Source organism: Rana temporaria, chromosome 2, assembly GCF_905171775.1.
Source record: "Rana temporaria chromosome 2, aRanTem1.1, whole genome shotgun sequence".
NCBI classification, from domain to species: Eukaryota; Metazoa; Chordata; class Amphibia; order Anura; family Ranidae; genus Rana; species Rana temporaria.
The window spans coordinates 55,679,780-55,706,890 of record NC_053490.1 but is presented as its reverse complement, the minus strand read 5'-3'; the positions used below and the strand labels follow the sequence as shown (position 1 = coordinate 55,706,890).

Here is a 27,111-nt window from a genome sequence, read left to right as displayed (position 1 = left end):
CAGGGGGCTGTGATGTTTTTTGGACGCTATGTACATCATCTTGTAGGCCCCTCTCCTGCATTGCAGGAACCACAGAGACCTAATGTGTCTTAAAGTGGATGTAAACCCCCAATTTTTTTTTTTAATGTCACAATGTACAGTATAAGATTTCCTATCATCTGTGCCCAGTCTTGCCACACAGAGTGAATCCAGCTCTGAGCAATCCTCTTATTGTTCAGTGAAATAAAACGGACTTGCAGAGAAAAACCTTAGTCCGTTCCGCCCCCTTGCTGTGAGTGACAGGTTATTTACATATCTCATGCACTAGCCTGGAGACAGGCATTATTTTTTAATTCCCACCCCCACTCCTTTTCTGAAGTCATGTGGTTACTTTTCTGGATTTTGACTGGATTTTAGTGATCATTGCAGAATTTAGTGTAAGGAATACACAGGAAAAAATGCATGTTGACAAGGGGAGTGTAGAGGAGGGCGGGGAGTTTACTGACATTCCGACTCCACCCACTGAGATCCAGACAACAGATCTTCCCACAGAATCTGCAGGGGAGACATGTGATAGGTAAGGATACATACAGGAGGCATCTATATCCTTATAGATCAGCACTATGGCAGTAGTTTAGAAAGGATGAAAGTGGGTTTACATACACTTTAAAGAAGATATCTTGAAAACATAAAAGGAGTAAAAATTACTTGAATTAGCAAATTGATTGGGCGGAAAAGAAGCCAGGAAGTGAAAAAACGTGTGCAGATAGAACTTTAATAATAGATACTATATACCAAGCAGACTACATATGGTACCAGAAGAGTAAAGCATGCTGCCATTTATAGATGGGCCGTTTCCAAAAGGTGGGAGCGGTATATTGGGATAAATACAGATGAAGACTACTATCCTTTGAAATCTGCAGACTGTTCAGCATGATTACTGGTTTATGGTGTGGTTATTAACACCCTCTCCTTATAATGGGTGTGCCTTGTAGAAAATCTGCCTATGACTCCCGCCTGACAGCAGGCATGTATGAAGATTGCAGGGTGTATTTAAAGCAGAGGTTTTGCCACCTGCTTGCAGCAAGTGGGGAATATGAAATATATGCAAAATTCCATATTAACAAGAATAACTAAAAACACACAGATCATGTTCTTAAAGAGGAGTTCCACCCAAATTTGAAAATTCCTCTTAACCCACTCCTCTCCCTCTTACATGCCACATTTGGCATGTAATTTTTTTTGGGGGGGGGGGGGGGGGGGGGAGTGGGGGCTTCAGGAAGAGTGGGACTTCCTGTCCCACTTCCTCCTTCCTGTAGGCGACTAAGCTTAATCGCCTACAGGAAGGGGCTGCTGTAGGCGATCGCCTAGGACACGTCACAGGTCCTAGGCGATCTCCTGGCCAATTACACGGCGCAGCGCCGGGCCGCTCGCGCAGTGGGTGCCCGGCCGTGAAGCCGAAAGCTGTCACGGCCGGGTGCCCACACTGAGAATGAAGACGCCGGCCGGGGAGGGGGGGGGAGAGGAGGGGAGCCCCGGCCGGCGCGCCGCTGGAGCAGGTAAGTGTCTGTTTATTAAAAGCCAGCAGCTACACTTTTTGTTGCTGCTGACTTTTAATAAACATACAAATAGCTGGAACTCCCCTTTAAGGCCCTTGTCACACAGGGCGCAGGAGGTGCGCTGGCGGTATATTTAGTGCCGCTATACCGACGTTTTTACCACGATATTTCAGCCACCATCAGTGCGGTTTTAACCCCCACTAGCGGCCGAAAAAGTGCTAATACCGGCTGCAATGCGCCTCTGCAGAGGCGCATTGCCGGCGGTATTACTTTCAAGGCAAAGGAGCGGTAAACACCCTGCTCCTTCACCGCTTCAAAGATGCGGCTAGCAGAACTTTGAGCGTTCCTACTAGCGTACCTTCGGGCTTTCACACTGAAGACGGCAGGGCAGGATTTTTTCAGGCGGTATTTAGGCCCTATTTTTAGCACTAAAAAAAACTAAACTGCAAACACGGCAAAACGGACGTTTTAAATGTGGGTTACTATCTGTCAAGTTACATCGTTCAGGAGAGGTTGTAAAAACGTTGCGTGTACATGAAGCCTAAAGTCTACAGAGACCAAGAAGGAAAGGAGTGCCATTTCCCCTTTAAAGAAACCCATGTACTTTTCCAAGGTTCAAGTGACAACGCTCAGGTGTTTTGGAGTGGAGATGAGAACCATCTCCATTGAGAATAATGAAATTTTTCCCCTCTCAGGTGTGAATGGGCCCCAAGTCTCTGTCTAAGTCTACAGCAGGGCGACTCAGACCAACAGACTGATGTCAACCAACAGCAGAAAAACAAAGTAAAGCCATGTTAATTTGCAATGGGCCATTTCTTTCTATCCTGGCATTTTGGATGCCGCCTTGCGTTAAATGTCATTTAACCCAGTTAGATCCTCAAAAAATAAATACAAGGTGACTAAAGCCAGCCATAGATGGACTGAAATTTAGCTGGTCCCTGCAATACCAGTCGAATTTTGATTCATCAATGGGCAGTCTGGTTTTACAAAAGTCGATCTCCCAATTGACTTCAGTACAACCAGCTGGTTTGGTTTTGCTTGACAAGTGCCGCTGGCTAAAGCAGCTACAGCAACACTGATGACTGTATTCGAACAGCGAGGAAGTCTCCCAGTTGTCAGAATACAATAGCTCTGCAGGAGGGATTCCCTCATTAACACCACTGGTTAAATGAGAAAAAGAAAAAAAATCAGAACCTTAGGCCCGCCTCGTACACGCCGACGAGACCATCGGCCCGTACACGCGACGGGACCATCGGCCCGTACACGCGACGGGACCATCGCCCCGTACACGCGACGGGACCATCGCCCCGTACACACGACGGGACCATCGCCCCGTACACACGACGGGACCATCGCCCCGTACACGCGACGAGCTGGGACAAATGGTCGTTTTTTTGGGGATGTATAACCTCCATATCGAAAATGAATAGGTTACTAAAGTACAAAAATTCTCATATGACAGAAGATAAAAATTCCTAAGTGATGCAAAGTGTTGTAGTGTATTTTTGGATGTAAACCGTACCGATTAACGAAAACCATATGATCTGGTTGTGTATGAGAAAAACATTTGCGTTTATCCATTTAGAAAGTTTCAGACGAAAGTGTTATACGAACGATCAAATTATCGTAAAATCGATTTGAAAGCGGTATTTTTTGTACGATTTTCTGATTGCGTGTACTGGCTTAACAGACAAATGATCGTCCGGGTTTTTTTATTCTGCTTATGGAGCTCTGAGAACCGAGCGATCAGCGGTCTTTGATCTTTTGTTCGGTCGTAACATCTCCATTTTCGATATGCGACTAGCAGACACAACCCAAAGCTATGGGACTGGGGATGAGCGGCGAGCTCAGGTGTGAATGGGCCTAAAGTAGTTGTAAAGACCCCCCCCCACAAACAACAAATCCTGATTCTCCAGCATGCTTGGATTGTGTATATTCATAAAACAGTGTTTACAACGCCGGAGAGCGGAGGAAAACTTTTGTTTTCCGAGTGCCCAGCTTTTGTGATTGTTGGGATGTCAGCCTTTTGCTGGGATTAATCAAACAATGGTACATTATGTGTTGAGTCAATTAAGCATGGAGGTTTTTACAAACTTGAGTAGCCCATTGCATGTGACACTGTAAATATCCCCAACACAATAATGTGGGATTTGTTAGTGGCACATAAATCCCAACTGCCGAGCTGCCTCAATGAGCGGCACTCCCATCTCTGCTGCCCCAGCATTTTACCGCTGGCCAGATAAAGCTTCACTCTGCAGACAATCAAGCTCGGAGCATTTATAAAAAAAAAAAACACCACAGTTGCATTAAAGAGGTGCTCCACCCATAAAAGGAGTGCAGACTTATTTTTCAGCTGGGCATCCACATGGACTGGATCGTTACAAACGTGTTTCTTCACCAGTGGCATCTTCAAGTAAGGAAGAGTTACAAACCACGGCTTCCTAAAAATACACAATCCCTTCATTTATAGATACAATGACACCTTAAAATCAGGGAAACAAGCCATTCATAGAGCAATATAGGCTTCTGGATCAGCGTTGTCGATAACTGAAAATGCATATTAGCAGGAAGCTTTTACATTAAGAGGGGGGGGGGGCTTACCTGTTCTCATGTATAGGTGAAATGTTCTTAAAATATACAGTCCTGGTTATTCCATTTGTAATAAAAAAATAAAACATTTTAAAAAGCAAGTTTAGTTTATTTACTGAACAAGCTGTACTTTTATTTTAAACAGAGTACTTTCAACAACAAACTTTCAATTCGTAAAACTACTCCATACTAAAGTTTTTTTTTTTTTTTGGAAAAAAATAAAAAACACACTCCACATAGGGAAAACACCCTTTTCCACCCCATGGCTTAAAAAAAAAAAAAATCCAGAAATGTTACATCTCTACTCGCGACCCAGTCAGAATGTTCAGCTTACCTTGTAAAGTTATGTGCATTCACTTTAATAAGCATACACCTCTGAACACTGGGTTTCACAGGCATATTCCAGGATTGCTAACTTTATAACAAATAGACTGTGAAAGTAATTCTTGTCCACCTATGCTTTAAAAAAAAAAAAAAAAAAGAAAAAAAGGCAGCATTCCCTGCATATATTCTCAAGGTAACATTTTCAGTTTTGACTGTGTACCAAAGGATTGTAGGCTTTGATATACAGTGCCTTGAAAAAGTAATCACATCCCTTGAAATTTTCCACATAAAGTGTTGTAACACTTTAAAATGCGGAAAACTAACACTGCACATCATCCTGAACACACCATCCTCACCGTGAAACATGGTGGTGGCAGCATCATGTTGTGGGGATGCTTTTCTCCAGCAGGGACAGGGAAGCTGGTCAGAGTTGATGGGAAGGTAAATGGAGCCAAATACAGGGAAATCTTAGAAGAAAACCTTTTAGAATCTGCAAAAGACTTGACTGGGGAGAAGGTTCACCTTCCAGCGGGACAACAACCCTAAACATACAGCCAGAGCTACAATGGAAGGGTTCAGATCAAAGCATATTTATGTGTTAGAATTTCCCAGGCAAAGTCCAGACTTAAAGCCAATTGAGAATCTGTGGCAAGACTTGAAAATTGCTGTTCAGACGCTCTCCATCCAATCTGACAGAGCTTGGAGTTATTTTGCAAAAAAATAAAAAATGGGCAAAAATGTCCCTCTGTAGATGTGCAAAGCTGGTAGAGACATCCCCAAAATGACTTGCAGCTGTAATTGCAGTGAAAGGTCTACAAAAGTATTGACTCAAGGGGGGCCGAATACAAATGCACGCTACACTCTTCACATATTTGTAAAATATTTTGAAAACCGTTAAATTTCCTTCCACTTCACAATTATGTGCCACTTTTGTGTTGGTCTATCACATAAAATCCCAATAAAATACATTTACCTTTTTGGATGCAACATGACAAAATGTGGAAAATGTCAAGGGGTACGAATACTTTTTCAGTACACTTTTAAGGAATAAAATTAAAAACATGACAAGCACGGCAGACCACATGAAGAGTGAATTAGGCAAGACAATCAAGATGTTGAATATATATGGAACCCTAAACCTCAGTACTGCCTGAGGCAATGGGGATTTTTAATTAAGAAGATCCAAGTGCTTAAGAGCAGTACAATACGATCCCCGCTGTGTAAATCAGTGGGATCTTAAATAAATATAATTGTAAATTCAGGGAATTACAGGTTTGTTGTGTATTACGTATGATAAAATTGACAGCCATTTTAAAACTAGAAATTTGAGTGACATTGAGATAGAGAAAGAGATATTGATAGATTAGAGATATATAAACACTATACACACACACACACACACAGCAAAAAAAAAAAAAGCCCAAATAAATTAACTTTTACAGAAATATTTTTTTTTGGGGGGGGGGGGGGATGATCATCCTGTGCTACTTCATAGATTTTACAATATTGTGTGTTAAAAATGCTAACAATTGTCTTAAAGCCAATTCAAAGTATTTAAAAGCAGGATTCCTGGAGACAAGGACCTGTGGTAAAGACTCGTGTGCAATGTAGGGCTGTAACTAATGATTATTTTCATAATCGATTAGTTGGCCGATTATTGTTTTGATCAATCGGATAATAGCCTTAAAAAATTTTATTTTTTTAAATGTTTACATTTTTTAGGACCAATTTGTTGTTGGGCAGATTACAAAACACAAATTGCCACAAAAACACATTACATGCTTTTCTGCAGCTTCTCCATTGAAGTATATTGAACCAAAAAACCAAAACAAAATAGCAGTTTTGCGTTAAAAACTCATTGCCCTTTCCAAATACGCAGCAGCTGAAAAAAATCATGGATGTAAACGTGTCCCATAGGAAAACATGTAAATGAACTGTAGTGCGTTTCTGCAAAAATCACCAAAAAACAGAGGTGTGAACCCGGCCTGAGATGTATAGTAACATAATGGGGTTAACAAAAAAAAAAATAAGTACAAAAAGAGCAAATAATCACTACTGTAAGGGGTTCATTTTTTTTTTTACTGTGGGACAGTGAAAGTCATCAACAGTAGCGATTTGCTTTTTTGGACTATAAAAGGGCGAATTTTAGTTGTTTTAACCCCATTATGTTACTGGCCGATTAATCGATTATGAAAATTGTAATCAATTTCATAATCGATTAGTTGTCGATCAATTAGTTGTTTCAGCCCTAGTGCAATGCTTACAAGCATTGATGTTGTCAGCTCTGGTGCAGCGGCCAATAGGGCGCAACATCAATAGCCCTGGGGGTGGGTTTCCCCCCCCCCCCTCCTTTTTTTTCACAAGGAGATTTTGAGGAAAAAAGGGGATATTTTACACCCCCTTTAAAATGGAAACAATTAAAGGGGAAGATACGGGAAAATGTGCACAAACACTTAAATAATATAGTAGGGGTGGGAGAGAGGAATTAGCCCCCTCCCCCCTCCCTTTGGTGGGATTCCTTATGGAGTGATTTTGAGGTAAAGGGGGATATTTTTCGGTCCCCCCTAAAAAAGTAACACTTAGGAAGGGAACAGGTAAAAGATAAGGCATGGGGTAAATGCACAAGGAGCACTTTAATAAAATAGCAGGGATGGGGAGGTGGGTTTAGCCCCCCCCCCCTTCTCGCTTCCTCGGTTAGAGGATAAAGGAAGGGTGAGGTAACCATATGAGATAAAGGAAAAGAGATGGAAGATTAGGAGGTATAGGATAAACCCAGGATGTCAATGTTGTTATTAGTGTTATTTTTTGTTATTTATGTATATGTAATGTTGTTTGTATTTTAAATGTGAACCTTTCTTGTGTATGTTTTCTTGGAAATGTAATGTAAAGTATATTTGTATTTCTTAAAAAATTTGGAATAAAAACAAATGAAAACATCAATAGCCCTGAATGAGTCAATTCTGCCGAGAACGTGCGGAATGACCATCCTTCCGTCACACATGAATTCATAAACGCCTGGCCAAGGTCATTGTGCGCATGCACCTACACAGGAAGGACTCATTCAGGGCCCACATGTAAATAGTGTGTAATCAGTGACACATTGTTTATATTTACATGTCGGTCCTGAGCAGGCAGTTCAATTACTCTGTATGCTTGGGAATGTTCACACAAACATTTACCTGCATACACGGCATAAATACGACAGTCCCCGACACAGCTGTGTCTTTGTATGCTGCTAAACCGAAGCAAAACATCACGCTGCACAGCACGGATCCCCCCCCCCCTTTAGAAGACAAACACTATCTGTACAGTTTTGACATCTGTGTGAATAAGCTCCTAAAAAGACCATGTATGACAGCCAAGTTGCACAGCATTTAGGCTTCTTCATGTACACGGGGCGTTTTTACAACCGCTTCCCAACAAATTTAACTTGACAGATGGTAAAGGACATTAAAAACGTCCGTTTTGCTGTGTAACAAAAACAAATAAAAAAAATACACTCTGCAAGGCAAATGCATAGCATACTCTCTCTATGAATTACTTACCCGAGATTCAATCCCCTGCAGCGGCCCTCGTTCGCCTCCGTCGCCGCTATCTCTCCCGGAGTGACTTCCAGGCATCGTGGCTCCGACCAGTCACAGCGCCGGAGGCGCCACCAACGGCACGCTTAGTGCACCTGCACCGTAGATATCGGTGCTGTCTTTTTTTGCAAATATCTCTCCTAAACCGTGGAGGTTTAGGAGATTTTTGTGGCACCTACAGGTAAGCCTTAATCTAGGCTTAGGCCCCTTTCACACAGGGCGGATCCAGTAATGATCCGCCCCGTAAACCTCCGCTTGCTCAGTGGGGATCGCTCTGTTGATCCCCGCTGAGCCGGCGGATGACAGGGCGGTCCCCGCACACTGTGCAGGGACCGCCCTTGTCCTTTCTCCCCTATGTGGGGATCGGATGAACACGGACCGTCTGTCCGTTCATCCTATCCGTCAGACGGATGGAAAAGTAGGTTTTGCCGAAAAAACCCAAACGTCGGTGCGGCTCTATACGGCGCCTGCGCACCGACGTTCGGGTTCTGTCGGCAACCTGTGACGCGCAGTATGCGCCGTTCGGAAGCCTGTCAATCACAGGCAGTGCTTGGGAACGCCCACTCCCGCGGGATCGCCGTGAGGTCAAAATCCTGATTAAGAGGTATGTGCAGAGAAAAAAAAAACACCGGCATTCTGTCGGTAGGATGGCACGGCTCTGTGTGATGTCAAAAATTGTTTTAAAGGGTGAACCTCCACTTTAAGTCCCGCTAGCGGCTGAAAAGGGGTTAAAACCGCCGCTGCAGCACCAGTTTCAAAGGGCAGGGGAGCTGTCCTACAGCGCTGCAAAGATGCGGCTAGCTGAATTTTTTTTACTGTCCTGCCAGCGCACTGCTCCAGTGTGAAAGCCCTTGGGCATTTACTCTGGAGTGATAGGCGAGCTCCTCATGCAGCAGAGAATAGAGGAAATGTGACAACACACACACCCACAAGAAGTACTCTTCTGTTTAGGTAGAGTGGATCAAAAAGTAGTTGCATGTAAACTGTCAGTTTATTCCCAGCCACCCATACAGCAAAGCAGGCTCCGTGTCCCCTCTGCTTAGGTTGTACCATATGTAAATTATGACTAGAATGGCAATCAATCCCACATTTCAGGGCTACCAGCATTATTTCTCTTCATAGAAAACAAACACTGTCATGAACATAGTAATCTCACAAAGTATTTACTTTATTAGCTGTTTATAAACATACTGCACTCTTCCTCCAATAGAGATTATTCCAACAATTCAAGTCACTGGGCATCCATCAACACCGCATTATCAAACCAGATTAAAAGTTCACCTTTCTGACCCTGCCGTGGCTTAAGCTTTCCTTTGATGGGAAATGAAGGGCTATTACTGTTTACTATTTATCCTGCACACAAATGGCCCAGAGGAGACTGTTTTCTTTCAGGACAGGAACAAAAGGGAAATGGGGAGTGGAAGGAGAGGTCACCGTCTAACAGATCTCTGCCAAGACACCTAAATTACACTGCAGGGTCTAATTGAAGGGTTCTGCATTGTCCAGGAGATACACTGCTACAAGCCGGAGAACAGAGGTGTGACATATTGGCCGGATAAAAGGCCCGACACACTAAGGCTGCATTCACACCTAGGCGTAGGCAATAGCGTCGTTTTCCGGCGTTTTTTTTTAGGCGTTTTTTTTCGCGCGTATTCATGCTAATATGCGCGTTTGCATACAGCGTTGTCCGACGTTTTTGTACTTAGACGTTTTTTTTTTAGCCAATAGGAAAAACTATCATCTTTTCATCACTTGTTGCTATGTTGGTAGATTTTTTTAATCTTCTGCATGGGCGACAAGTTCTATTGACAAAACGCCCGTAGCAAACGCTTGTTGTCGCGCAATACACGCGTATCTGGCGTTTTACATTGATTTCAATGGAAAACCAAAAACGCTCAAATACGCGCATATCGCGCGTATTGCGCGACAAAAAAGGGTCCGGAACTTCTTTTGACTACAGGCGATGCGCGTTAGGCGCATCAGCGTGCAGATGTGAACCATCCCCATTGACTAACATTGTATTTTGTCCCTCTGGCGTTTGTTCGCGTCGCGCTACATGCGACAAAACGCGAAGGTGTGAATGGGGTCTAAAACTGCCACTTGCCAGCAAACTGGTCACAAGTCCAAGAAGCAGCCAGTACTTAGAAAAGCCCATCAACTGTATCCGCACAGCTCATAAAAAGGACACTTTAGAGGGCAACTCCAGCGAAACAACTGGAGCCCAAAACACCAAAAAGTGAAAAAGTTGGTCCTACACTTCTAGAGATTTATTATTCAGCCTGCAGGCTTAAAGGAGTTGTAAATAAAAAAATATTTTTTGCTGAAATGACTGTTTATAGGGCATAGAGACATAATAGTTAACCGATTCCTTTTAAAAACGATTAAAAATAGATAAAAATCAATCATATAATGTACCTGTAGTTTCTAGTTTCGTTTTTGCATGTTTCCTGCCTCTGCTGTACAGAGCCACAGAGCCAATACAGGGCAGTGATGGTTTGGAAAACGAAACTAGAAACTAGACACACAGTAATCACACCTCCTTGATTAGTGACCACAGAGAGAAAGCTCCCAGCACTGTGGTTATCAGGAAACAGACAACCAGGAAGTGTGGAGATCAGAGAAGAATTACAGCAACTTGAGAGCAAAAACGAACAATGAGGACATGAAAACAGCACTGCATTAAGGTAAAGGAAGCTATTAAGATAAAAAAAAAAAAAAAATTCCTTTACAAACCCTTTAAAGGATTTTTAGGAGATTTCCCCCGTCCCTGCTGTACTTACCCTGGCAGGTGATGTGAGCCGTCAGTGCCCATGCAGACTATGTGGTGGTCCAGGGAATCGCCCATTCTTCCCCCTCTTTCTATAGGGCTTCTGGGATTGATCAGAGCAACTGGTTGGTCCGTGCCAGCATGTGACCTCTGATCTGTCTCAGAAGCCCTGCAGAACAGGAAGAGTGGGGAACGCCAATCCCTAGACAGGTACACCAGCTGCATGGGTACCGACATGCCTCACCCATGGAAGCACAGCAGGGACCCGTCCATTCACACCAAAGGGAGTGTTTTATGCACCCTTTAAACGCCTGCTAGTGTGTTTTGTGAAGGGACATGCAATGCAGTGTTATAACACACCCCATTGTTTATTTAAATGAATCTACATTTCCTTCAACTTTATGCAGCACAGCGTGTGGCAATGTGTCGTAGTGACTGCAATGTGCTGCCTAAAAAAAAACACCCGGTCCGAAGCTCCGTGACCGCGGGACCCGAACGCCGCTGGTGTCCCGCAAACGGGTCACAGGAGCTGAAGAACAGGGAGAGGAGTGTGTAAACACACCTTCCCCATTCTTCTGTGTGGCAGTGTCACTAATCGTCTGTTCCCTGATATAGGGAACAACGATCAGTGAAGTCACGCCTACAGCCATGCCCCCCTACAGTAAGAATCACTCCCTTAGGGCACACTTAACCCCTTAGCGCCCCCCCCCCTAGTGGTTAACCCCTTCACTGCAATTTTCACAGTAATCAGTGCATTTTATAGGACTTTTCGCTGTGAAAATGATAATGGTCCCAAAAATGTGTCAAAAGTGTCCGCGATAATGTCACAGTCACGAAAAAAATAAATAAAAAGTTGCTGATCACCGCCATTACGCCGCTATAGCTTTTGTGCAAACTAAACGCTTATTGCAATTTTTTTACCAAAAATATGTAGAAGAATACTTAAATCGGCCTAAACTGAAGAAAAAATAAATAAAAAAAGAAGAAGTTTTATATATTTTTTGGGGATATTATAGCAAAAAGTTAATACTGCATCTTTTTAAAAATGTTGCTCTATTTTTGTTTATAGCGCAAAAACTAAAAACTGCAGAGGTGATCAAATACCACCAAAAGAAAGCTCTATTTGTGGGGAAAAAAGAACGCCAATTTTGTTTGGGAGCCACGTCGCACGACCGCACAATTGTCAGTTAAAAAGCGACGCAGTGCTGAATCGCAAAAACTGGCAAGGTCCTTTACCTGCATTATGGTCCGGGTCTTAAGTGGTTAAAATGAAAATCAATTTAGAACTTTTGAAATGCGTTCTTCAGGATATTTTTGTTAGTCTGTCTCTCACTGTTAAAATAAACCTACCATTAAATTTATAGACTGATCATTGTCAGTGGACAAATGTAAAAAATCAGCAGGGGATCAAATACCTTTTTCGTGTGTGTGTGTGTGTGTGTGTGTGTGTGTGTTTTTACACACAATTTTTATTTTGTAGGGCAGGCTTGGACTAGTTGGCCTCTTTCTGCCGTCACTCTGCGTTTCTGTGAGTCATGGGATAATGGCACTTGTTCCAAACACTTTGCCACTACACCACCTCCAAATGCTTTTAGTATTACTAGGCAACAGCACCACTCTGGTGACTCAAGACCCTCACTACCCCCTCATGCCATTCGGCTTACAGAACGTCCACTTTACTTCTATTTGTTGTATAGCAACTCCATATAGAGACAAGCGACGGTGTTGTCAGAGGCCGTGCACAACAGAGAGAAGAAAAAGCAGGTTTTAAAGTTGTATCACAAGGTTAATGTGTGTTCCTAATACAGAATAAAAACTGACAAAAGGGGCAAACCATCACTTAGACCCCTTTCACACTGTAGCGTTTTAGCGTTAAAATATCGCTATTAAAAACGCTCATAAAACGCTCTCCATGTATCTTAATGGACCCTTTCACACCGAGTCCTGCAAGCAGCATCTTTGGAGCAGCTTTTGGGTTCTGAAGAAAAATGCCCCTCTCCATTGAAAGGAGTTGAAAGCTCTGTAAAAAACGCCTTACCCTTTCACACTGAGGCGTTGCACTGGCGGGGCGTTGAGAAAAGTCCTGGAAGCAGCATCTTTGATACAGCTTTTGGGCGCTGCAAAAACACACTAAAACGTTAGGGCCTTAGCGGTGCTTTACCAGCACATTGGGATTGCAGATGAGGCTTTGCTTGAAAAAACGCTTAAACGCCCGAGTGTGAAAGGGGCCATAATGATCTCCATGCAATATTGCAAAAAAAAGGACTACATTTGTTAACAGTTAAAGCGGAGTTTCACCGAATTTATTTTATTAAAAAAGTCAGCAGCCCCTCGTTCGGGGTTTCAGGTGTGTGTTTAGTCCCCCTTCCCTTCAGAGGATCCCCAATTTCTATATGAAATGGATATTTTTTTTTTTTTTTTTAATTTTACAATACTGGAATAAATGCATTGTTGCTGTTTGCTTACCTTTGTATACAAATTGTGATATTCTCAGCCTTGTGAATTGCACTGTACATGTTACTATTCCTGATTATCTATATATGTTTAATAAAATATTTGGAACAAAAAAAAAAGTCAGCAGCTACAAATACGGCAGCTGCGGACTTAATATATGGACACTTGCCTGTCCTGGGTGCCCGCAATGTCAGGTCCCGAAGCCGATTTGTCCCTCGGCTCTCGGGTGCCGCCATCTTCAGTAAGGGAATCAGGAAGTGAAGCTTTGAGACTTCACTTCCTGGTTCCCTACTGCTCATGCACGAATCACGCTGCACGATCCTACTGGTCTCTGCTGTCTTCTAGGACCTGTGTGTCTCCCAGAAGACAGCGGAGGGGACGGAGTAGGCACCGGACATGGCGTAGGTCACCGCAGTGATCTATGCCCGGAAGTGGGAGCAAATACCTGTATTACACAGGTATCTGCTCCTCCCTGAAAAGGTGCCAAATGTGACACCGGAGGGGGGGGGGGGGGGTATGGGGCGGGTAGGATTCCAAAAAGTGGAAGTTCCATTTTCGGGTGGAACTCCGATTTAAAGCGGGGGTTCACCCTGTTAAAAAAAAAAAATGTTTTTTTTTATTATTCCATTACTTTCGGCATCGTAGCGCGAGCTACGGTATGCCGGTCCTAAATTTTTAATCCCCGTACTCACTGTGCTATCGTTGATTGAAGATTCCGGGGAATGGGCGTTCCTATGGTGAGAGAAGGTGATTGACGGCCGGCCCTGGCACGTCACGCTTCTCCGGAAATAGCCGAAATAGGCTTGGCTATTCACGGCGCCTGCGCATAGCCTGTGCGCAGGCGCTGTGAATAGCCGAGACCTACTCCGGCTGTCTTCGGGGAGCGTGACGTGCCAGAGCCGGCCGTCAATCATCCTCCCTCTCCATAGGCACGCCCATTCCCCGCGGGAGTCGGATTCTTCAATCAACAATAGCACAGTGAGTACGGGGATTAAAAATTTAAAACCGGCATACCGTAGCTCGCGCTACGATGCCGAAAGTAATGGAATAATGGGGTGAAGGAGGGTGAACTACCGCTTTAACATTAGGACAGGTGAAATAAAACAAAGCTATGAAAATGTGCTAAAGTCAGAATTCATTTGGTTTACTTTTTAAAGAGATATTTAAAAAAACAAAACAATAGTATCTTTTCACAGACGGTAAATTGCTAAAATAGGAGGTGCACCAAAATTTTGGCGGCTGAAACATATCGGAAAATGTTCTTGACATTTTGCAGATAAGAGAAAAAGCTGCCGATAACGGCACCTGAAACACACTTATTTTTTAATAAAAAACACACCATAAAGGTAATGCGACTCAAACTGCAAACACGCAACATGGGTGCGTTCTTGATGTGTTAATGCATTTCAACAGGGAGGTGCGTTTTTGGTACAGTTTAACTGACCGGAAATGCAGCAAGCGGGATTTTTAAACAAAGGAAATGCAAAGGACCAGTGTGAGACGTACATAGAATTTAAAGGGATGCATTTACCTTGAACTTTTCTTGCACTAAAAAGGTACCATTATATTAAAAATTAAAAAAAATAAAATAAAAAAAAAAAAGAAACATTTCACCCTGTATGGGACTATAAAGGCCAAACAATATTTTATTATCCAATAGGAGTTTTTTGTTTAGTTGTCACACTCAGTGCGGCGATTGTGTTATTGTATTTTATTGTTGGGTGTTTATTTTGTTGTTTTTCATATGTACTTTAAGTGCTTGTGACATGTACCACCGTCAAGTGCCACTGTGTGGACTTGTGTCTAATAAACTTTTTTATATTTCTACACATTGTTTGGCCTTTAAAGTCCCATACAGGGGGAAATTTTTATTTTTTTGATCATTGTTCTGGGGATGTGGCCAACACAAACGTGTAAGACGAGTCAGTGAATACCTCCTCTTTCCTTATATTTAAAATTAACGCTATAAAATGAAAAAGTCGAATATAATAACCAATTACCGCATTTATCGGTGTATAACACGCACCCCAACTTTAAGAGGGAAGTTTCAGGAAAAAAAAAACTTTCCACAGCCCCCTGCGTATAACACACAGGCAGTTTACCCTCTATTTTCAGGGTAAAAAGTGAGTGCTATACGCCAATAAATACTATATATATATATATATATATATATACATATATATATACACACTATATATATATGTATATATATATATATATATATATATATATATATATATATATATATATATATATATATATATATATATATATATATATATATATATATATATATACACACACATATATATATATATATATATATATATATATATATATATTATATATACACACATACACACTGACATTTTCAGCCAAGTGCATCCTGCAATTTCAGTACCACAATTTCCATTCGGTGCACCTTGATTTCAAAAGGGATCTTACATATTTAAATTCATATAAAAAGGTAGAGCAAAATGTGTGGTGGGGATGAAAACAGCCACCCGCCATGTGCCAACACAGACTGCAATGTCTTAAAACCCCTTCTCACAAGGAGCGCTACATTCCACCCCAGCAGACAATCCTAGACTGGACCCCCTTTCAAACTCGCCCCTTGAGATCAAGATCGCTGGACGTCAACTGTGAGCCAAGCACTTGATTCACAGTTGCAACCCATAGTCCTGCAAAGTAAAATTGCCCTTTGGCAATAAAACACACACACACACACACACACACACACACACACACAGTAAAAGAGTCCCCTAAAAGCGGAAAACCAAAAAATAAATAAAAAGTGACAGGCAATATTTTTATGACAGAGCGATCCCCAAAAATGACTCCTGTGCGCATGCATAAGAGTGAGGTCACCATGTACTGGCCAAGAAAGCAGCTGAAGGAAGACTGAAAAGATTAAAGTGCCTGTGACAGCTGAGGGTGCACTGGAGGGCATTGCTGTGGCAATATGGTAGCTGGTTACCCATTTTCAGCTTTTTTCCATTCAACTATCGTACTGTACAAGAAAAACAGAGATTGCTGCAACAAGCGATGTTGATGCAGCAATCCCCCCCAAAAACAACATTGTATTCCAACAGGGGTGCTGGGTTCAGATACATTGCTCAATGCTCACAGCCATTGGCTGTCAACTCCAATCAAAATGCTAGTATTCCAATATGCCCTTTTGACAGATAAACTTTCTAGGGAAAACAAAGTAAAAAATAAAAGCTGGTCAGAATCTACTTGCAACACAATTTTATATCAGTGCAGCAAGAACTGCAGCCTCTTGCACACTGGGCTCCTCTAAACGCGTTTTCTTCTGTCAGGAGGAAGAAAAAAAAAACGCATAATAAAAATAAAAATTAAAGAAAACCCACACACCACACACCTAAAGCCAAGTTTTGCAAAACACATTTGTTCATTCCACGGGCCAGAATAATTATGAACATTGGAGTAAATGAATGTTTAACAACCCTCGCGTTTACGCCATTTAGGTGCATTAAGCATTTTTGTACACTCTTCCCCGGAACGCGCAATTTTTTTTTCGGCCTCCAAAAACCTCCTGTGTCCTGTGAATACCTGGACAAGATTTTTTCATTTCAATTTTTTTAAGCCTCTAAACAAAGAAGTCAAGCGCCCTCAAAGGCAGCATTTTTTTTTTTTAAATGCCCAGAGTGCATGAAGCTTAACACAATCCTGGCAGTTCAGCCACCTTCAACTATGAATGAAGTTCAAAACAAAAGACCGTGTAACCATTTTCCGCTTGCATTTGTTTAGGGCCATTCAGACTGAAAATAAAAACTTGACAAATATATGGCATTTAGTGTGAGGCAGTGACACAAACAGGAGGAGCAGAATCCACAGCAGAGCTACTGAGCAGAGTGACTTTTGAAGAACACTATGTCTATATCAAACAACAAATGTAGCGCCAAGTTATAAACAATGGATGAATATACTGCATGAATAGTGTATATAATAAAGAAAAAAGCACATAGCGTAATACTGTATTACGAACTGTATTTTAATGTAGGTAGGAACACTTACATTATAAGCGGCAGCAGTGGGGTACCCGACGCGTTTCGCAGCCTCGTGCATCGTCTCTGGTGACGATGCACGAGGCTACGAAACGCATCGGGGACCCCACTGCTGCCGCTTATAATGCAAGTGTTCCTACCTACATTACAATACAGTTCGTAACACAGTATTACGCTATGTGCTTTTTTTTCTCTTTTTCCTCTTCTGGATACTTTTTTTGGCCTTGCCTTTTGACCACCATTGGTCACTTCAAACCATCCACCTTTGAGTACACCATTTGGAGATCGTTTGTGAGCTGCAACATTGATCGGTCCATGCAGCTTGGTTTTTCCCTGGGCATTCCCCAGGTTTTGTTATTAGATCATGCTAGATTGACCCTCTCGAACATACGTTCCTCGGGGTTCAATCTCTCCGGTAAGCCTCATTTCAGTTGGTGACGGCCTCTTCTCATCTTGGTTTTTCACATTTTGAATTATCGGAGCACTATCATTTGATTATATATTTTGGACTATCACCTATTTTATATAGACTGTGTTTGCACGTTTTATCAACACATGTATCCACAGATTTATTATATATACTATTCATGCAGTATATTCATCCATTGTTTATAAATTAGCGCTACATTTTTTGTTTCGTATGGTTTTTCATCCACTTGTCTTTGGTTTTGTAGCTGCTTACCTTTCATAGACAGCGCGGAATTATTTTGCCTTTTGCTTCCAACACATCTTTATCAGACTAGAGTTCCGCTTTAAAAAATACATCATTGTAATTAAAACTGATCAGAAAGTGGTACTTAACTACTTCAGACCTGGACCACTGTAAAAAGACAGCCTCAAGGTGGCTCTATAAATCCGGGAGGCTGTCTTTTTACCACCTCGAGTGCTCCGGCCACTGGGGGGCGCGCGCCCGGCACGTCGCCGCGATGCCGATGCGCGTGCCTGGCGGCCGCGATGTCCGCCAGGTACCGGCGATCGGCAGTTTTAGAGCAGGGACGTGGAGCTCTGTGTGAAAAAAACAGAGCTCCACGTACTGTCAGGGAGAGGAGACTGATGCCTTGTACATAGGGACACCGCATCGGTCACCTCCCCCAGTCAGTCTCCTTCCCCCACAGTAAGAATCACTCCAAGGATCCACATTTAACCCCTTCCTCGCCCCCTAGTGTTATCCCCTTCCCTGCCAGTCACATTTATACAGTAATCAGTGCGTTTTTATAGTATGTTCGCTGTATTAATGTGAATGGTCCCAAAAATGTGTCAAAAGTGTCCGCCATAATATCGCAGTCCTGACAAAATTCGCAGATCGCCGTATTACTAGTAAAAAAATTTATTTTAAAAAATTCAGAATTTTATCCCATATTTTGTAGCCACTATAACTTTTGCGCAAACCAATTTTTTACCAAAAATATGTAGAATACGTATCAGCCTAAACCGCGGGAAAAAAAAAAAAAAAGTTTAAAAAAAAAATGGGATATTCAATATAGCAAAAAAAAGTGTTTTTTTCTAAAATTGCCACTTTGTTTATAGCGCAAAAAATAAAAACCGCAGGAAAGCTCTATTTGTGGAAAAAAAAAGCAGGCCAAGTTTGTTTGGGAGGCACGTCGCACGACCGCGCAATTTTAATTTAAAGACATGCAAACTCCAGGCAGTGCTGAAAGCTGAAATTTCGCCTGGGCAGGAAGGGGGTATATGTGCCCAGTAAGCAAGTGGTTAATGGGGAGTCTGAAAGAAAACACAGACAGCCTCAGATGAATTGCCAACAAAGGTTGGAGTAGCACAGGATGAGCTTTGCTATGACTCGGAACTGAATCACACTTCGGGATAAACACATGTGGGGGAGATCTGCACTTTGGAGTAAATGCCTCACTGCCTATCCGTGCTGCAATCACATGTTACTGAAGATAAACGGCACCAAAGAGCAATGTGATCAGATAAGGCAGATCTGGCTGAACGACCTTCGCAACCATCTACAGGCCACATTGGGCAATACGCTAGTCTAAAAGCAAGAAACCCCCCCCCCCCCCCCAAATTATAATTGGTCAATATTTTATTTCAGGTACTTCTATAGCGCCATCAATTGACAGTGCTTTACATGTACAGTATACTGTATATTCACCTCAGCCCCTGCCCTCAATGAGCTTACAATCTAGGGTGCCCAACTTGCATTCATACACATCAGGGCCAATTAACCTACCAGCATGTCTTTGGAATGTGGGAGGAAACTAAAGTACCCAGAGGAAACCCACACAGCCACAGGGAAAACATGCAAACTCCAGGCAAAGAGTGCTGTGGTTGGGATTGGAACCAACGACCCGTGTGCTGCCAGGCAGAAGTGCTAACCCACTGCGCTGGCCAATGACATCAGATGCTAGGTGGTGTGGCGGGGGCATAGTTACAGGTTTCAAGGCAGCAACACCTCTTTCTGAAGTCTTGTCAGGCTGTTGAATGGTTATTGCGGTCATGTGCTCTACTATATGCGCACTACAAATCCCATAGTCCCAACTCGGGAACGAGCAGGAGAGGGTGCCCGGCCTGCATATACACTGGGGCCATAAAGAACAAAATGTAGCCACCCTCTAAAAGTTGGATCACAGCTTAAATTTTTTTTTGGAGATTTGGGGGAGTCGTAAAGCAATATTCGTAAAAAAAAAAAAAAAAGTAAGTAAAGTAAACCCAGTATAAAAAGTAATTACAATAAACCTCAGAACGCCGACAAGGGATTTTATCAGGAAACCTTTAGGTTGAATATTTCCTATTTATTTAAACTTGACCGCACTTCAGCAGATTGCCTTTTTTGCATTATAGAAAGATTGAACTTTGAAAAAATCTTCAACCTCGGCAAACCTTTGGTGTTGGAGGCGTCAATCAATCAGAAAGTCTGAATAACCTGTTTACAGCGACACTGATTGCGACATGTTTGTAGGCCGGTCTTGGCACAATCACATGCTGTAAACTGTCCTGAAAACATTTGTATCTGTCCTCTGAATGACGGCTTTTATAAACAAAGTGCGCGCTATCAACACAGGCCGCCGTTATCTTATCCTCCTCTGTTCTACAAGCTTTCCATGGGTCAGATAGACGGGGAAAACTGCATTGTTTAGAACTTTCTGCTCTGGCTTATGGCAGCCAAAGTAACCTGCAAGTCATCAAATAGAAGAAAGGACACATTGTGGAACTCTGCAAACTCAATTAGCAACAGGATACAAGTCCTCCGCACTCACAATCTGTACATCGCATCACTGTCTGGAGGTCCTACCGATCAGTGGCCATTTCAGAGGCTAACACCATATTCACACTTCTGCAACTTGTCACGCGCCTTTGGACGTCAGTCGCATGGCAAATCGTACCCCATGTTTTACAATGGTAACCATTCATATATGTGCAACTTAAGTCCCAGCCACTGCAAAGTCGGTCATGTGCTACTTTGGTTCTACTGTACTCTCATGCAACTTGAGGGCCATAGACTTCAATGTTAACCCTCAAAAGTTGTACCTGAATGTGCTGCATGCAACAGTGGGTCCAACATTACAGAGGGACAACAAGTCACATACAAGTCGCACCCATCCAAAGTTACGCTACTTTGGAGTTGTACAAGTGTGAATGGAGCCTTAGTCCACCTTTCTGATTGTATCATATTTTAGGGAGCAACATGAAACATGGTCACATTGCCCAAACCCCTTAGCTACAGACACATGCAAAGTGCTTCTAAAGCCTCAAGAGTTCTTTTACCTTAATGCATTCTATACATTAGGAGACACATATATATATATATATATATATATATATATATATATATATATATATATATATATATATATATATATATATATATATATATATATATATATATATATATATATATATATACACATATATATATACATACATACATACACACACACACACACACACACATATATACTAGCTGAATACCCGACGTTGCCCGGTCTTCCTATCTTAACCTTTTGGGGAGGAAAATCATAGTAATATAAATATACCCATCTTTTATATAAGGGTGTAGGTAAGGGTTAATTTAACTGTAATATATTTTTATTTGGCATATAAGTAATATGTGTACCAGGTATTATTGAAATATCTCCAGGCGTACAGAAGTTATGTGGGAACATACATTTCCCATTGATTTGCATGGGACTTTAAACAAAAACCCTGACTCTCACAAATGGGGGTAGTTAAGGGATAAATTAACTATCCTATAGTTTAAGTGGACATATAAGTAACATGTGACCAAGTGTTATCGAAATATGTACAGCCGTTTGGAAGTTATGAAGTAACATGCATTTCCCATAGAGTTGAATGGGACTTTAAAGAAAAACCCCGACCATGGCAAATGGGGGTGGGTAAGGGTTAAACCACCTATCCTATGTTTGTTGCTGACATAGAAGTAACATGTGTGCCAAGTTTCATGTTAATATCTTTAGCCGTTTGGACGTGATGCTGGAACATACACACACGTTGAGATTATATATATATACACATACATATTTATTATATATATATACACATACATATTTATTATATACACATACATATTTATTATATATATATATATATATATATATATATATATATATATATATATACATACATACACACACACACACACACACACACACACACACACACATACACACAAACCTCTGCTGCGGGATTAACCCCCCCCCCCCCCCTTATTCTTACATGAGCCAGTTCCAATCCAGCAATGTGCACGAGAGCAGTGGCTCTTGCTGCCGTCTCCCTTCTCATTGGGCAGATTTATAGCACTGGGAGCCATTGGCCACACGTGTGCACCCATGGAAAGCAGCTTTACATGGGGACACCCACGGAAGAGAAGGGGTCTGGAATGCCAGCAGGGGACCCCAGAAAAGGAGGATCGACGCTGCTGTGCCAAACTATTGTTGGGTGTACCAAGACGGCAGTCGTCACCTTCTCACTGCAGGCGCATCGCTGCTTTTGAAAAATCAAAACCGCGTCGCACATTTAAAAATACTGTATTTCAGTATATAAAAGGTGAGTTTATGTATAAAAGAAGTGTGAAATTCAAGACTTTGCTGGATGTAACAAGATGTCCGCTGCCGCTTTCACATTCTGTCATAATAAGAAACCTGTTGGAATGCAGGGCGCATGCGCAGTAAGCATTTTTGGTCGGAATTTTACTTGCGTTACATTTTCTGATGGGTAGCGGTATTGACAGGACAGTAGTTCTCAACTCTGTCCTCAAGACAGACAGCCACCCCCCCCACCCCCCCAACAGGCCATGTTTGCAGGTTTTCCTTTTTCTTGCACAGGTGCTTTAAATCAGAGACAAATGGCTTGGCATTTTGGACGGCCATTTTATATGAGAAATTCACAAAACATGGCATGTTGGGGGTACTTGAGAACCACTGTGAACCTTGGCACCCCAGATGTTTTGGAACTACATTTCCCACAATGCTCAAGCACTCTACAGTGTAGTTGAGCATCAAGGGACATTTAGTTCCAAAACATCTGGAGTGCCAAGGTTCACCATCACTGATCTAGAGTCTTTGAAACCCCCTCATCTCTCCTCACTGTAAAAGTGATCACGGGGCTACATAGCCACTCTGATCACTTTTACCTTAAGAGAATTGCCAGTTGCAAAAATTGATACTGAGATAGTGGTTGTAGTGACAACTATGATCCGGGTGTAACCACCTCAATGCAAAGCCGGAAATATACATAAGTGGTAGGGAGATGGCTAAATTATTAGAGCTGTATTTGTATTTTCTATATCTGCTGGGAATAAAAGCAGTATTAAAGCAAACCTTATATTCCAGCTTACTAATTCATAGATATGATGGCTGCATTGGTTTTCTTTAGGCTTTCTTCTTCCCATTTTCATCTGGTGATCCACCCAGGAAGTTAATTTTTCAAAAGAATAAACTCTTATAGATGCAAGACGTTACAGGGATAAGGAAAACCATTTAATACTGATGGAATATATAAAACCTTTATCCCAAAAGGAAAAAAAAAAAAAATGCAGACACCACATCTAAAAATTGGTAAGCTGCAATACATTATAGACACTAAAAACTGTTTAAAACTAGTATGACTGAATATATACTTAACTGAAAAAAAGGTACATTCTATTGCACACAGCATCCCTCCAAATCCCTTTATTTTTTTAGGATGCCGAGATCCGACTTCCTCGTAAAAGGGTGACTACATCTGTTCTCCACAGTATGTAGGAACGTGGTCACCCTCTCTCGCCCCAGAGATGGACTGTGGACTATTAAATGTGTAGCATGGAGCAGTGCACATGACCACGTACTGCTCGTTCCAAACAGAAGCAAGAGGAAAAAGCCGGGGTTCAGGAGCTCATGGAGGAGGTTACAAGGGAACAGGGGAAAAAAAACAAACAGCAAGAACGATTTTATGAAAGATAGAATCCAGGACCAGCAAATATAGTTGCATAGATATTTTTGGGGAGAACACCGATACTGTTTAGGGTCACTGTTCATGGATGTACTAAAAAACCTCTTGTACACAAAGCAGCTCATAAATGTATGTTTAGGAGTGTTTTTATTGGAATCCAGCGGAAGAAATGAGCAGTTACAATCGGACAACTCAGGTATTATGTCAGAAAACATGATTAATGGACTGGAGTCATGCAATAAACGCCGTCCCCGAGCTTTGAACATGTTAATAAGTCACCAACAAGGCATGAAGTGCTCGGCTGCAGAAGCCCAGAGATGATGGAAAGGCCTGTGTAGGCCGAGAAAAAATAAGCTGGAAGCTTTAGGTATAACAGAACATTTCTTCTTCCCCACACCATCCAATAAGAATTCTGGTGTCATTTCAAAGCAAAACTAAACCCATCGATGTAACCGTTTCAAAAAAGTTACATTCATGGCATGCCAGGATTGCCAACTGTCACATTGGCTGTGCCCACAAACCATCAAACGGTGGCTGGTGTCATAACTGATCACATGTGTATCACCATGGCAGTTGCAGATCAAACAGAGGCCAAGATGGCAGCTTCCTTGGCTGAAAAGGCTGGGGGAGGGGAGGGTTTTAGTTGCACTAGGAAAATGACAGTGTATTTGTTGCCACTGTACACCTAGAGGCTGCATTCACACCTTAGCGCAGCGTTTTGTACCGCGATTTGCCGCGTCAAATTGCGGCGTTTTGTACCATGATTTGCCGCGACAAAACGCAACGTTTTTAACCCCTTTTTTTATGTAATTGAGGGATACGCCGAACGCCGCCTGATTACGCGCGACAGAAAAGGGTCCGGGACTTGTTAGAGCTTCACGCGTTCGGCGTGGAGATGTGAACCATCTCCATAGAGACTTAATGTTATTTCTCCCCTCCAGCGTATCTGAGCGTCGCGCTTCAGGCGTTTTGTCGCTCAGGTGTGAATGGAGCCTTAAGATCACAAATTTACCCATTACCCTGGATTTTGGAAGACACCAAAATCCAAAATGGATTACTAATATTTAGCCAGTTAGAACCATTCATATATTGCAAATGTTTGTCAACAGAAGGGTTGGGTTAGGATTAGGGACCAGCTCAAGGCCGAACCTATATGAATTGTCCCAGCAAACAGCCAATCATATTTGGAGAAGACATTCCCCACCCCACAGCCATACACAAGGGACACAGCTGCAGGGCAGGAAATGTCTCCATCACTTACGATTGGCTGTCCACACCAACTGCTTCTTGGTAAAATAGCTAATGTGGGTTCTGACTCGTGTCCAAACCCACCAGAGATCATCCCTGGTTAATGCCCGGTACACACGATCCGATTATCAGGCGAATGATCGTCCGTTTTTTTTTTTTTTTTGTATGCTAATCTCACGTTGAATCTGATGAGTTTACTAAAGTCACAAAAATTCTCGTACGGCAGAATAAAAAATCATAAGTGATGTCATGTTTTGTAATGCATTTGTATTGCATTTTCGAACGACAGCAGTACTGAATAAACGAAAATCGTACAAAAAAAAAAAATTCCGTGCATGTCCGATAGGATAAAATCAGATGAACTGTCCTGATTGGCTCTCGGAAGCTCTGTACTAATGATCCGATTATCGTACGATTTTCGGATCGTGTGTACGGGGCTTAAAGTGGTTGTAAACTCACTTTTTTCCACTTTTACCTACAGGTAAGCCTATAATAAGGCTTACCTGTAGGTATAAAGAATATCTCCTAAACCTGTACGGTTTAGGAGATATTCCCCTCACAATGCGCCGCTGATTGCAGCGGCGCATGCGCAGGGGGGAATCTACGGCGAAAGGACCGGCAGCCGCCGGCCTTGCCTAATTTAAACCTCCCGCACGCGGGAGTGACGTCATCGCCGTTCCAGCCAATCACAGCGCTGGAGAGGCGATACCGGGAAGACCCGCCGGAGCAAGATGACATCTCGCTCGGCGTGGACCAGGTAAGTGGTCTTCACCTCTTTCCGAGGTAAGTATTTCATAATCAGCCAGTATGCGGTGCATACTAGCCGATTATGCCTTTTGCCTTGCAGGTTTGAAAAAAAAAAAAAAAAAAAAAAGTTTATGCGGTTTACAAACGCTTTAAGTCAAGTCTTGATAAGATACTGCTTTCTTCTTTTTTTTTTTTTTTTGACTTTCAGAACTTTAAAATTAAAGACAACAATACATGCCAGTACACCAGCTGAATCACCACACTCGTAACACTGCACACATCTGAAAGGACACATTTAGCCGGATTCCCTCACATACAAAAAGACCAATATACAAGATACCGGTATTTCAAAACCACTTTTAATCACATAACAGAATCAAAACAGATCAAGGAAACCTTAACCACAGTATACATCTATGGCAAGACTGACCTTGGTTGCCTTCATGCATTGGACCAATTTTACTCTACAGTACTGAGGTGCAATGCGTTAGTGCAGGGGTCTCCAAACTTTTCAAGAAAAGGGCCAGTTTATTGTCCTTCAGACTTTAGAAGGGCCGATTTATGGCCAGCAGGGGCAGAAAATTTCAGCATCAGAGACAATAAATATGAACTTAATTTTGACAATATGGCCTCAGGATTGGTGGTCAATAGGCAGAGTGGTGACCCTATTACTAGGAGGAATAGTAGCCCATCATTTGTATCAGTGGAAGAAAGAGTGCCCCGTTGTTGGGGTCAGTGTGAGGAATAGTGCTTCATATCAGTGGAAGCAATAGTGCCCCAAGGGCCGGATAGAAGCAAGCAAACGGCCACATCTTCCCCTCGGACCGCAGTTTGGAGACGCCTGCGTTAGTGGCAGCCAATTAATTTTGGTCTGTCAACTGTCAGGTCCTACACAAAAAAAGCACATACCTCAGGCTGTAGAGGTTAGCTGGGATTCCATATACTTTATAAAGCAATGAACAATGGGAGGCTAGGAATTTCAAGGTTTGCAGCAGACAGGAGGTGGCTTTGCATGAAAGTTACAAAAATAAATATTTCAGAGTAAAAAGGCCGCACACTGGGGCTGAATTGGGCAACACGGGGCACACATCCTCCCCCTTTTTTTTTTTAATAAACCTGTGGTGTTCACCAACCCTGGTGTGCAGGGTCCGTATACTACAGCCAACGTACAAAACAATTGCAAGGACACCGTAGAATGTATATCACAAACTGGGTGGAGCAGGTGATAAATTGATTGATGGAGTCGTTTTTCCAAGAGCTGTCCCTGCAAGAAGACTGGCCATGAGATATGACCAGACAGGTGAGATCACCCCCTTTCCTACACTGGACAATGCCCACTCGATTGTCAAAGTTCAAATATCCATACTCCTCTCCTGCTTATTGCTTTTGGGTTTACTAGGAGCAAAGTCATTTTTAATGGTACA

The 27,111-nt window shown here is 42.3% G+C and overlaps 1 protein-coding gene across 11 annotated transcripts in view; it reads right to left on the bottom strand.

Moving 5' to 3' along the window:
• Positions 1-27,111, bottom strand: part of YAP1 (Yes1 associated transcriptional regulator) — a 104,632-nt gene that overhangs the window by 51,071 nt on the left and 26,450 nt on the right. For 5 of the 11 annotated variants that reach the window (XM_040340198.1, XM_040340202.1, XM_040340197.1 and 2 more), the window contains exon 3: positions 4,140-4,181. The exons of the other annotated variants lie outside the window; for them this stretch is intronic. In XM_040340198.1, coding sequence (XP_040196132.1) covers positions 4,140-4,181 — 42 coding nt within the window. The remainder of the gene's footprint in view (positions 1-4,139; positions 4,182-27,111) is intronic. 11 annotated transcript variants of the gene reach the window in all.